The sequence below is a fragment of the Typopeltis vanoorti genome, chromosome 6, assembly GCF_054136105.1.
Source record: "Typopeltis vanoorti isolate ZY-2024b chromosome 6, IOZ_Tvanoo_1.0, whole genome shotgun sequence".
Lineage (NCBI taxonomy): Eukaryota > Metazoa > Arthropoda > Arachnida > Uropygi > Thelyphonidae > Typopeltis > Typopeltis vanoorti.
Genome location: NC_143554.1, coordinates 5,659,843 through 5,672,345, shown reverse-complemented (window position 1 = coordinate 5,672,345; position 12,503 = coordinate 5,659,843). Strand labels below are relative to the sequence as shown.

At 34.9% G+C, this 12,503-nt stretch overlaps 1 protein-coding gene across 3 annotated transcripts in view; it reads right to left on the bottom strand.

Moving 5' to 3' along the window:
* Positions 1-12,503, bottom strand: part of LOC150105259 (leucine-rich repeat flightless-interacting protein 2-like) — a 308,848-nt gene that overhangs the window by 116,556 nt on the left and 179,789 nt on the right. For all 3 annotated transcript variants that reach the window (XM_090394023.1, XM_090394022.1, XM_090394021.1), the window contains one exon: positions 6,393-6,485. In XM_090394023.1, coding sequence (XP_090250149.1) covers positions 6,393-6,485 — 93 coding nt within the window. The remainder of the gene's footprint in view (positions 1-6,392; positions 6,486-12,503) is intronic.

Here is a 12,503-nt window from a genome sequence, read left to right as displayed (position 1 = left end):
CTATGGGTCAGATAAGCGTTCATTCAGAGAAGTCTGGCTACTGTCTTAAAATGATAGTCTCCCAGATCTTTGGTAAATTGATGCAACCATATTGTTGAGGTTGGGAGAGTGCTTCATAGCTGATGCTGATTTTAAGAATAACCTCTCAGACCTGTTATGACTTCTATGTAATAAAGATGTTTTTCTCCATATGATCCTATGTGAAGGAGTATCCAGAGCATTGTTCTGCTAATCCCGACTTGCCATACAAATGATTTAGATATAATTTTGATGCTCTTCAGGGTGTATATCAACTAATCTTTGAATACTAGTGTGTCCAAAGTACACTAAACTTGCAGGCACAAGGATCTTCATACACTCAGGGATGTTCAACGCACTTCACTGTGGACATAATTTTGGCATCGCATCCCAAAAAAGTACTGTTTTTAAAAATTATAACCAGTATAGAATGTAATATTTATGAACTTGCACCAACCATGGCTAACAACATTTAATTGTATGTGGCTAGTATTCTAAGTAACTCCAAACCTCAAAAGACTAACATTCCACCAAAAGAAATATCACACTTAGAAAGCTATATAAGAATAAACAAATTATTGTAACTAAAGCCAATAAGGATAATGCCACTTTCATTATGAACCAAGCAGAGTACAACAGAAAAATGAATCAACTTCTTCCTTTCTTTTAGTGTTACCCGGTGATCAGCATTCATTTTTGAAATTGTGGATTCTACAACCGTGTTAAAATAACTCTTTTTATTATCCCGACGTTTCGATCTTCATATCAAGATCATCATCTGGAGCATACATAAATATACAAGACAAGCTGCAATACATTTCAAACTGAAAGCTAGAGAAACAATGATTTGATCACATGCTACTCACTAGCATGACCTCTCCAGTAACAGTGATGTCCTATTTCTATTATTACAATTGTTATTTTTGATTTAAAAAATATTTATAAATTACAACATGAATAAACATTCTTTCTTACAGATTTTTTCTTTAACAGTGATGTCCTATTTTTTAGTATTAAAGTTTATTTTAGATTTAGGATTCTGGATTTTCTACAGTCCTATGTATAGTTGTTCTTAGAGAGGAAGGATTCGTGGGACGAATATATGCCTTCCATATGTATGGGATTTTTAAACCATCATTATTGTTTAGATTGGGGGTGATTGATAATGAACTCACAGGCTTCCTTAAATTTGCGTTCATACCATGTTTTGGTGTGATTTGTCTACATCACACCAAAAAATTCTAACTTGTTCCATAGGTTCTCCATTCACAACACAGTTGACATTTTCAATGATTCTGCCTATTTTCATTGTCTTTGTCTTTTTATTGGTAACCTTCATACCATATCTATTACAACAGTTATTCAATTTAGTCAGAGAATCTTGCAGGCTTGTAGCGGATTTATTGAGAAGTATAACATCATCCGCATAAAGCAAAGAGCTGACATTAACATCTCCAATTTTGATATCATGTTTAATACCACTTTCCTTTATAATGTGATCCATATAGATAATAAATAAAAGAGGGGATAATGTAAATCCTTGTCTCACACCAGATTTAACATTAAACCATCTTCCTGTACTTCCTTCAATTCTAACTGCTGACTTGCAACTCAAATAAAGACTAAGTATTGCTTGATATAATGCCCCATTGACACCATATAACTGTAGCATATTGAATATCTTCTCTCTTGGCACCTTGTCATATGCCTTTTCCAAATCGACAAAACTTAAATACAAATCTTTGTTATAGTCCCATGCTTTCTCGACTATTTGTCGTAAAGTGAAGATCTGATCCACAGCCTCTATTTGGCCTGAATCCAGCTTGTTCTTCACCAAGCATTTCTTCCACAATTCTTCTCAACCGTTTCTCAAGTATACTTGCATAGATCTTGCCAGGAACACTCATTAGGGAAATACCTCTGGAATTCTCACATTCAGTTTTATTTCCCTTTTTATATATGGGTACTATGAGAGCTCTACTCCAATCATCGGGAATTTGTCCCTCTGTCCAGGCTTTCTGAACTATGCAGTGCAGCCACTGTAAGACTTTTATATACACCATATTTCAGCATTTCTGGTCGAATATCATCTACTCCTGCTGCCTTTCCACATTTCAAGCCTTTGATGGCTTTTCTATTTCAAGTATGGATATGTATTCCTGACTGCATGTCTGGTCAGTGTTTTTTTTACAACTGTGCTATCATCACTGCTTGTTTCATTTAGCAGTTTTTCAAAGTAATTACTCCATACTTCAATCTTTTTTTTTTCTCCCGTTTTCATGTCACCTTTATCATCTCTAACTCCTTTTACAGCACTCTTTCCTCCATTCCTAAGCTTCTTCAACAACCTCCAGAGTATTTTGCCACCTTCTTGATATTTATTTTCTATATTCTTGCCAAAGTCCTCCCATGACTTTTGTTTAGCTAGTTTTACACAGTGTTTAGCATTCTTGCATTTGTCTCTGTATTCTCTAAGAGCACAAGCTGACTTATTTGCCAGGAACTTTTGATATGCTTTCTTCTTTTCCTTCCCTGCCTCTTTAACTTCCTGTGTCCACCATGGAGTTCTAATTTTTCTATCCTTGCAGACAACTTCACCACATGCCTCTCTGGCTGAATCAATCAGGGCTTTTTTCAAGGCTTGCCACTGAATCTCCAAGGTTTGATTCCTGTTCTCAAACTCTTTTATTTTATTTTCAATAATCTTTGTGTATTTTAGTCTACAGTTCACATCTGAGAGCTGCTCAACTTTTATTCGCTTTAAAACTTTCTTACATGTTATTCTTTTCAATATGAAATTCAATTTTATCCTGCTCAAGACTAGATAGTGATCACTTCCAATTTCAAATCCTTTGTACACTCTGGTGTCCTGCACCAGGGAGAAAACATCACTATCAACAATAACATAGTCAATCAGACTTTTCTTATTCCTGGGTTTCTGCAAAATACCCCTCTACAGTTGCAATCACTTCTTGATTCGAAGAAAAACACTGACCAGCGAGGAAGAGTTTTAGTTTTGGGAAGAGATAGAAGTCAGAGGGAGCCAAATCTGGGGAGTATGGTGGATGTTCCAACAATTCATAGTGTAGATCCTTTAATTTTCCCATTGCCAAAACACCTTTGTTAGCAGGTGCATTGTCCTGATGAAAGATGATTTTTTAGTTCTGCAAACTATGTCTTTTCTCACGAATTTTTTTGTCGTCTGTTAAAAGATCGGAATAATATTCCCCAGTCATTGTTTTACCCTTTTCAAGATAAGTCTGTCATCCACTTCGGATCTTAAATTCCGCAATCCCCCTTGGTTTGCATGAACTGCTGTATTTCGCACCTTAAGTCAAAAACTCTTTTAAGAACATTCCCTCTGCTCAACCAACACACATCACTATAATAAACCACATCACCGTGATCTGCTTCGCACTCTTGGGTCAAAAACTCTTGGAATTCACGATGATTCAATCCTCTTGCCCTAATAATGACAGTCACAATAACTTTCATGACATTCTCAAATCCAATAGTTTCGGGCACAAATTCTCCTGGTGGATACACTGACTCAAGACAAATTAAACACACAGGAATAATAATAAATGTAGTGTAATCCTTTATCCAAGTGTGAGCAAACAAAGTTTGCGCCTGAAAATATCTTCAGGACTGTAGCAAGGTGGTGCAACTGTTGCAACTCGAAGCAAAGGTGGACCAAACTCTCATCACTCCTTGTCTCAGTATCTCTCACCATGCAAAGCACATGTCCTTGCAGACATGTATAATGCTATGCATTGAGGGAAGGGCCACTACCCAGACCGGTTTCGACCTTTATTGAGGTCTTGTCAGTGGGAGGCAGACCCAGAGGTGGTGACACTAAGACAGAAGCAATAGAGAGATCATATTTACCTATATGAGTTGCCAATCTGTGTACCACCTTATTATTAAATTACTCTGGATTTAGAGAAAGATGTGGGAAGTTTATTTTGCACTTAGTTAGACTATAATAAATTTAGTTTAATTCTTTATCCAAGTGTGAGCAAACAAAGTTTGCACCCGAAAATATCTTCAGGACTGTAGGCACCTCGAAGCAAAGGTGGATCAAAACTTCCACCAAAATAAACACACTGGCTTATCGTCGATCAGCACAAAAAAGTACAAATTGGTCAACATTTCATTAAAAACCCAACAAGAATCACTTGATTTACACTTTTTACTCGTAGACACCATAGTGATGGAAAGTGAACCCAAAAAATGATTCCAAAATGGCCGTGTAACGGTTATTATCCACAGTATATGTCTCACACTAATGAAAAAAGTCTGACAATATAAAACCACAATAGGCTATGGCTGACACGACAAACCTGCGTGCACTTATACACCAATATCACACTGTTCATGACTGACTGACTGTGAATGAGATCCTCTTGTATTTATATGAAAATAACGAAGTATAGAGCCTTCGATATGTATCTGGAAGGCACTAGACAGCGCACTCAAACGAACTACTGCTTCAGCCATCTACCTGCGACGTTAGTACTAGTACTTATGTACCACTTGGTGCTGGTAGATGGCTGAAGAAGCATGTCTATTTAACATTTATTTTTATAGGATTTTATGTAAAGTATCAAATGCACAGCATTCTTTGTGAATCTGGAAAGCATCTTACAATTCTAAATATCGCAGTATAGCTTAGTGGCCCAAGGGGGCTTCATTGAAATTATTTTTTATTTAATCGCATTTTAATGTTAAGTAGTTGTTTTTTCAAAAAGGCCGGTGGGCCATGCATTGAAGACACCTGACATAAAGGGATTCCAATGTAAGCATGCGCACTAATGTGTTTTTTTAATGTAATTCCTATTACATTAAAACAAAAATTCCTATTATTTTAACAGTGGGACAAGCTTAAAAATTGTAAACGACAATAAGAACTAATTCCTAACTGGCACCATCTATTGTTGGATAAGGAAAGAGTCAGCAAGTATTAATTTGATCTTAAAATGATTATCTCCCAGATTTTTGGTAAACTGATACAGCCATACTTATTGAGGTTTGGTAAATGCTTTAAAGCTAATGTTGATTCCAAAAACAGTCTCTCTGACTTATAATGATTTCTGTGTAGCGTTTTTGTTTTTTCCATTTGATACTGTGTAAAGGAATATTTCTGACATACCAAATATATTTCTTAAGTTCTCTGAGAAGAATATACATCAACGGTTCTTCCTGTTCTGTAAGCTGGGTCACAAGTATAAGGTACTTCATACACTCCTTGATGTGATAAAGGAAAGAGCTTGTCCTTAAGTGGACAGATGAGGATTACCAATGATGAGGTTTAAATGTGGTGAGGAGCTGATATTTATTAAGCACTCTGGATATCTTTTTGGATGTGCTCTGAATGTATAGGATGGTGGTAGTTTTGCTATGAGCTCATGTATTAAGTGACAAAGGGGATTTGAAAAGGGTGCATTTAGCATTTTTTTTTTTTTTTTTTTTTTAAGGGATTTTAGGACATATTTTTATACATGACAGGAGGAAAAAGAAAAAGGGATAAAGTCCAAAAAGTAATGGTCACAAGAGAGAAAAGCATGTTTTTCTTGGCAAGCTATATTCCAAAGTGGAAAAATGCATCGACAGCAAATCGATTACAGGAGGTATGACAGATATTGTTGGAGCTAGGCCAGCCTTTCCATGCTAAGTATATTCCATGAAGATGATGAAATAAAAACAATGCATCATAACTATTTTAAAAATATACAAGCCACGGAAAAATTGCAAGCAATTTGTAAAACAGATACTAATTAAGAACTCCAAGAAAGTATGATAATTTTCCATAATCATTTTGGAGCAATTTGTAAAACAGCATTTTATTCAAGTTATTTTATAAATACTGAGATAATTAATTTCAAATGAAAAATTTTAGTAAAGATTATAATATCAAATTTCATTAAATTACAAACAGGCAGCCAAAATAGCATTATAATTACTTGCGGTCATTTCTCTAAATTCTGTCAATCAAAATAATCCAACTGCAAACGATTATGGCAGACATCTAGTCTTTCCTCTAGATTTTGAGTTTTATTAAATTCTATTATTCAGAGCAGAATGAGAGTGTTTTATTACTGTGAAACATTTTTAGTCTTCTGCAGACAGTCATACTGAATCAAAAACTGATATATTCTGTGAGACTTCCAAATTTTAACAATGTCCAGTGGGAGCCAAGAAATAACATACATAAAAACATAGATAAAACAAACTGAATTGGTGCTTACATATTTTGCAAAACACACCTAAAAAGATGATCAATCACCAAGTATTACTCAGTTTTTCAAATAATCAGTGAAGTAAGAAATAAATAAAACCATCCATATAAAGGAAATGTTTCATATATTGCTTACCTGGATTAAATCATCTCTTTGTTTGATAGCATCTTTTAAGAATTTCTTGTCCTCTAACAATTTTTTGAAATCTCTTTCCAACAGATCATTTGACTGTAAAATATCAGGTATCACTGTCATAATAATACAATGAGACATATTTTTTTTATGCTTCATATATAACTCTGTTTTAAAAAAAGTTTCCAAATGATATTCAATACAACTGCAAACTTTTTGAAACATAGCATTATATTTAAAATTTAATTTACTTTACATAATAAAAAGGAAAAAAATGTGCATTATGTTGACATTTCTGAGCAATGTTGAACTATAATCCTTAGAATAAAACATAATGGCGAAGATGCCACATACAAAATGACTCAAGACTTATAAAGACTACAATGTTGTATGAGGGCAGGTGATTAGAGAAGAAAGAAATCGGAATGTGTTTCTTGAAGAGTTAGTAGTTGTATTGATTGAAGAAAATGGGGAAGATGCTTCCAAAGGACATTGTGAAGAATGAAGCAAGAGGATGAGAAACACTGGTTCAGAGAATTTGGAACTGAACCACATTAGTATTGACAAAGCAGCTACCTATGTTCAGATATGCTTAGAGGAACATGGAGAAATGTTGACGGCCAGTTCAGTTAAGCAATGCACATGGAAATGTCTACAGAAAAGAAATAAAACCAAATAAATTTAGTTTAATCCTTTATCCAAGTGTAAGCAAACAAAGTTTGCACCTGAAGTATTTTCAGGACTGGGACAACTCTTGGTAAAGGTGGTATAAGTGCTCATCACTTGTCTTAGTATCTCCCATAATGCAAAGCACATCTCCTTGCAGACATGTATAATGCTATGCATTAAGGAAAAAAACCACTACCCAGACTAGTTTCTACCTTTATTGAGGTCTCATCAGTGGTGATATTAAGGTGGAAGTAATGAAGAAGTCATATTTACCTATATGAGTTGAGAAGAAGTCATATTTACCTATAAAAAGGTGTACCACCTTATTATTAAATTACTCTGGATTTAGAGAAAGATTTTCAAAGTATCTTCAGAACTGAGGCAACTCATGGTAAAGGTGGACCAAGTTCTCATCACTTCTTGTCTCAGTATCTCCCATAATGCAAAGCACATCTCTTTGCAGACATGCATTAAGGGAAGGGCCACTACCCAGACTGGTTTTGACCATTATCGAGGTCTCGTCAGTGGGAGCCAGACCCAGAAGTGGTGATACCAAGGCAGAAGCAATGGAGAAGTCATATTTACCTATACGAGTTGCTAAAAGGTGTACCGCCTTAATGATGAGAACTTGGTCCACCTTTACCATGAGTCCTCAGTCCTGAAGATACTTCAGGTGCAAACTTTGTTTGCTTACACTTGGATAAAGGGTTAAACTAAATTTATTATAATCTCACCAAGTTGGAAAAAAAAAACCTTCCAAGTAAAACCAAAACAGAGCATCTATGGAAAAGTGACTGCATTAATTACATTTACAGGCCCATGTTTTCAAAAAAAAAAAAAAAAAAAAAAGAAAAAAAAAAGTCACCTAAAAGATTTCAGAATTAACATTTTTTCCTCTATTTACAAGATGAGTAGTTTAAAGTTAAAAAGATTTCTGTGGGTAATGAAAGACATTCAGTAAATTTAATAGATTAGTAAATAACATGCATCTGTCCACAACAGAAGTTAATTTGATATTGTAACGTAACTATAAGACAAAGATAATGTAACTAAAAGCCCTTAAATTAATAACTTAAATGTTTCTATCGTATCCCTCCCCTCTTTCACACCTATTAAGCAACTTTTGCAGTGCTCAAAATCTCACTCTATCTTCACAGGGAGCATTCCACAGACCACTGTGGAATGCTCTGGTCTCTGGATCCTCTGGATCCAGAGGATCTTGGCCTCTGGATCCTCTCTGCCACTTCCTCATCCCCAAGAACCCTACGTGACCAGACCTGAGCACAATAATCCAGATGTGGTCATATCAAAGCTTTATAAAGAGGAATGATAACTCTCTTATCTCTGCATGTTAGTGTGTTCTTCAATAACCAAGTAATCCAGTGAGCTATCCTGGCTATTTTAGCAATATGCCCTTCAAACCTGAGCTTTCTATCCACTACTATCCCCAGATTTCTGGCTTCATCAATTTCCTAGAGTACAGTTCACTCAATATTGTATGCAGCTTATAATCTTTGTATCCCAAAATGCATAACTTCACCCTTCTCCACATTAAACTGATATCCATTGTGTTTTGTCTATACTGTCAGCCTATTTAACCGGCATTAGTAAGGTGGGGTGTCACAGACCCCAAAGATATAGAAAGAAATAACTGTGACACTGCCACCTTATTAACACCGGGTTAATCATCCTGCAAGCTCTCTGCATCATCTTGATTAACTATTGCCCTACCCAACTTTGCATCATCTAAAAACAACTGAATATCGATCTTCAAATTATTTCCAGTATCATTTATGTACAAATTAAACAGCAGTGGTCCAAGCACAGAGCCCTGTGCACAACACTAGTCACCTGCTTTCTCCTGGATTCTGCTCCTCCATATATTATTTTTTTAGTATCTGTCCATCAGCCATCATTTTATCCATATCACCACTTTCATATCCATTTCCATTTGTTGCAATTTGCATAACAGAATTCTACATGGCATCCCTTCAAATGCCTTTGCAAAATCCAGCTGTATACTGTCCGACCACACATCCGAGACCCTAGTCTGGCAACCTGCCAAGAAGAGTCAATTCATGATGGAGAAAAAGAAATAAAAGATGTACGCATTGGTCACCAACATGCGAAATCATGTGCTTTATAATAAAATTTTCCAACTGTTATACAAGCAAAATAATTACCACAGATTAATTACAAAATAATAATAAATTACGACATGTAATAATAAACAACATCCCACAAGACAGACTGATTACCCTAATATCGGAATGGACACCTAAAAGGTATGTAATTTTACCATACTTCTCCTTAAAAACACTCACCAAAGATGTGCACAACATCCACTGCATCTTATTCTATTAATCATTATGGCATGAAAAAGAATCTGGACTTAACATTCTTCCTGACCACATCCTCTTCCAGAGACGACCCCAACTTCTCTCTCTCTCTCCTCCCAGCTTCCATGAGCTTCAAAATTTCCCCTGTATTTATATTAATATTTATGGCTATTTTGCCTATTTTCTTACTCCTATATTTATATTGTAATAACTCCTTGCAGCATGTATGTTTTATAATCGTATCTCCAATTGTTTCTCACACTTTGAAGACAAGATCACACTGCATTATGCATGTTCCAGATGTCTTCATATACAAAGATCACAAGTCCAATATGATTTTGGTTAGATAATGCTGGACCGTTTTGATTGTTTCTTCATCTTTGTGAAGCCCATATGACCATATCTAAGCACAGTAGTCCAGATGGAATCTTATCAAGGCCTTGTATCTGTTAATCTTCCAAGTGGGAGATTAACTTCCTTAATCCTACAGGTTAGTGTTCCTTTCAACATTACAGTTATTTTAGTGATGTCTTAAACACCTTAGCAATGTGGCCTCTAAATTTTAACTCGTTGTCTACCATTACCTCTAAGTCACCAGCTTCATCAACCACTTGCAGCAAATTCCCATTAATATAAAGAGAATTTGCCGGCCTGGTTAGCCAAGTGGTTAGCATATCCACTCTCCAGTCAAAAGGCTGCAGGTTCAAATCCTGTCATGGGCATGGATATTTGTGATTATCTGTGAAAATACTAGTGGTAGTGGTGGGCAGTAGATGGTGCTGGTGTAGATGATGCAGGTTCGCTGTAGGTGCCCACCCTCAATGAGTCTTTGGACTCCTTGGAGGTGTCACATAATAATAATAATAATAATAATACTGAGTATGTTTCTTCAGACCAAAATGCATAACCTTGCACTTAGCAACATTAAACTTGTATAATACTTGTTAACATTTATCCATAAAATCAGTCTGTTCAAGTCAGCCTGCAAGGATTCTCTATTTTAGAAATGTCTCTTATCACTGACTCAGCATTCTCTGCACATAACTGAATTTTCCCTCCAGACCATCCCCAATGTCATTAATATACACACACATTAATACATTATTGTGTTAATGTATTAATTTTATTAGTAAATATATATTCTGTATACAAGTTAAACAGGAGTGTATGAAATTCTTTCAGGGAGGATCACACCCTCCCTGTAGTTATTTATGGAGCTACAGCTGCTGTTTTGGTTAGTTATTTATATTTCAAAAATTTATCTCTTTACCTCTCCTCATAATTTTTTCTTTAAATTATACCCATTATAAATGCAGATATGCATTTCTAGAGTTTGTAAAATCACGTTATTTGCACCACTCCACATCAACAACATAGTGCAGCCAAACTGTTGGTTTAAGTGTGGTTGTATTGAGCACTTGGTTTTCAAAATGTTCCATATAGAAGTTTGCTAGAGGAAGGGAAAGAGGTGAAGCCATAGTGGTCCTATCCAGCTGTTTGTATATTTTTCCTTTCTATAGGAAATAACTTGCATATATATGGTGAATCCAAATTATTCAATTATGTGTGAGAGGGAAATATGACTTAATGAGGTTAAAGGTATCTGTCAAAGGAATGTTAGTGAATAGTGAAGAAATATCAAAAGTGCCCATGATGTCAGAATCTGTCCAAGTTTGATTGTTTATTATGTTTTAAAGTGCAGAGATTTTTTAATATAAGAGAGAAAAGAGAGAGAGAGAGAGAGTTGCCTGTAAGGGAGGAAAGTGATTTTAATAGATGTTTGGCCAGTTTCTAGGTGAAGCTATCTATGCTATTTACTATAGGATGAAAGGGGGGAGGGGTATTAGGTTTGTTAATTTTAGAGGCCCTGTGTATCTTAGGTGGTTTGACAGGCCAAAAAAACTCAAACCTTATCAATTTTTTTGGGCTAAGATGTAACTTTTTCTTAAATAACTTATACACTTTTTTCTTTTGGGATTTTGTAGTATCCCAGTCTATGAGCTGATAAGTACAGGTGATCAACACCACCTAAGTCCTTTATATGTATTTCGAGTTTTTGATGGGGTTTTCTACCTCAGGTAGAAAACCCCATCAAATAGATATTGCAGAGATGTACATAATCAAAATGGACATAAAATGCAAGATTTTGTTATTTATAATAATATGACAATAATGAACTCAGTATTTGAACATAAAGAAATACATAAATATGTATTTCTTTATGTTCAAATACTGAGTTTGTTATTAGCCTGGTTGGCCGAGTGGTTAGCATATCCACTCTCCAGCCAAAAGGCTATGGGTTCAAATCCAGGCATGGGCATGGGTGTTTGTGATTGTCTGTGGAAATACTAGTGGTGATGGTAGGCAGTAGATGGCATTTGTGTAGTTGCAGTTGATGAAGAGTTGTAGAGTAGGTGCCCTCCCTCAATGAATCTTTGGACTCCCTGGAGGTGTTATGTAATTTTTTTTAAACACTTTATTATGTCTTGCATACATATAATAATTACATTATAAAATTATAGAAATTACAAAATTTAAAAATTCTAAAAATTACATACATATAATAATAATAATAGATTTTTTTTAAATTCATGATTTTTATAATTAAAATTATGTAAATGCATATTATGCATTTACATAATTTTAAATGCATAATATGCATTTAAAATTATGTTTTTTTTTTTAACAGTGAGGTTTCCTACAAATTTTCCTTTTTTTATATGTGTTAATAATAGTTACTATAGATGGTAATTTATAGTTTGCAATTGAATAGAATTACATTTTTAACAGCATTTATAGTATAACAATATGTTATATTTTACAATTTTTGCTTTTAATGTATTCCTATATATATTTTTTTTTTCTGTTGATCTCGGTTGAGATGTAATGTTTCTGCTTGCATCGTCAAAGCTTTTTATTAAGCTTATCTGAGGATGATATCGGTTATGCATATACAGTGGAACCTCAGTTGTCGAACTTAATTCGTTCCCGAAGGCTGTTCGGAAACTGAATTGTTCAAAAACTGAAACCGTTTTCCCATAAGAATTAATGTAAAATAGATTAATCCGTTCCTGAATCCCAGATGATTGTTTATTTAAACCTTTAC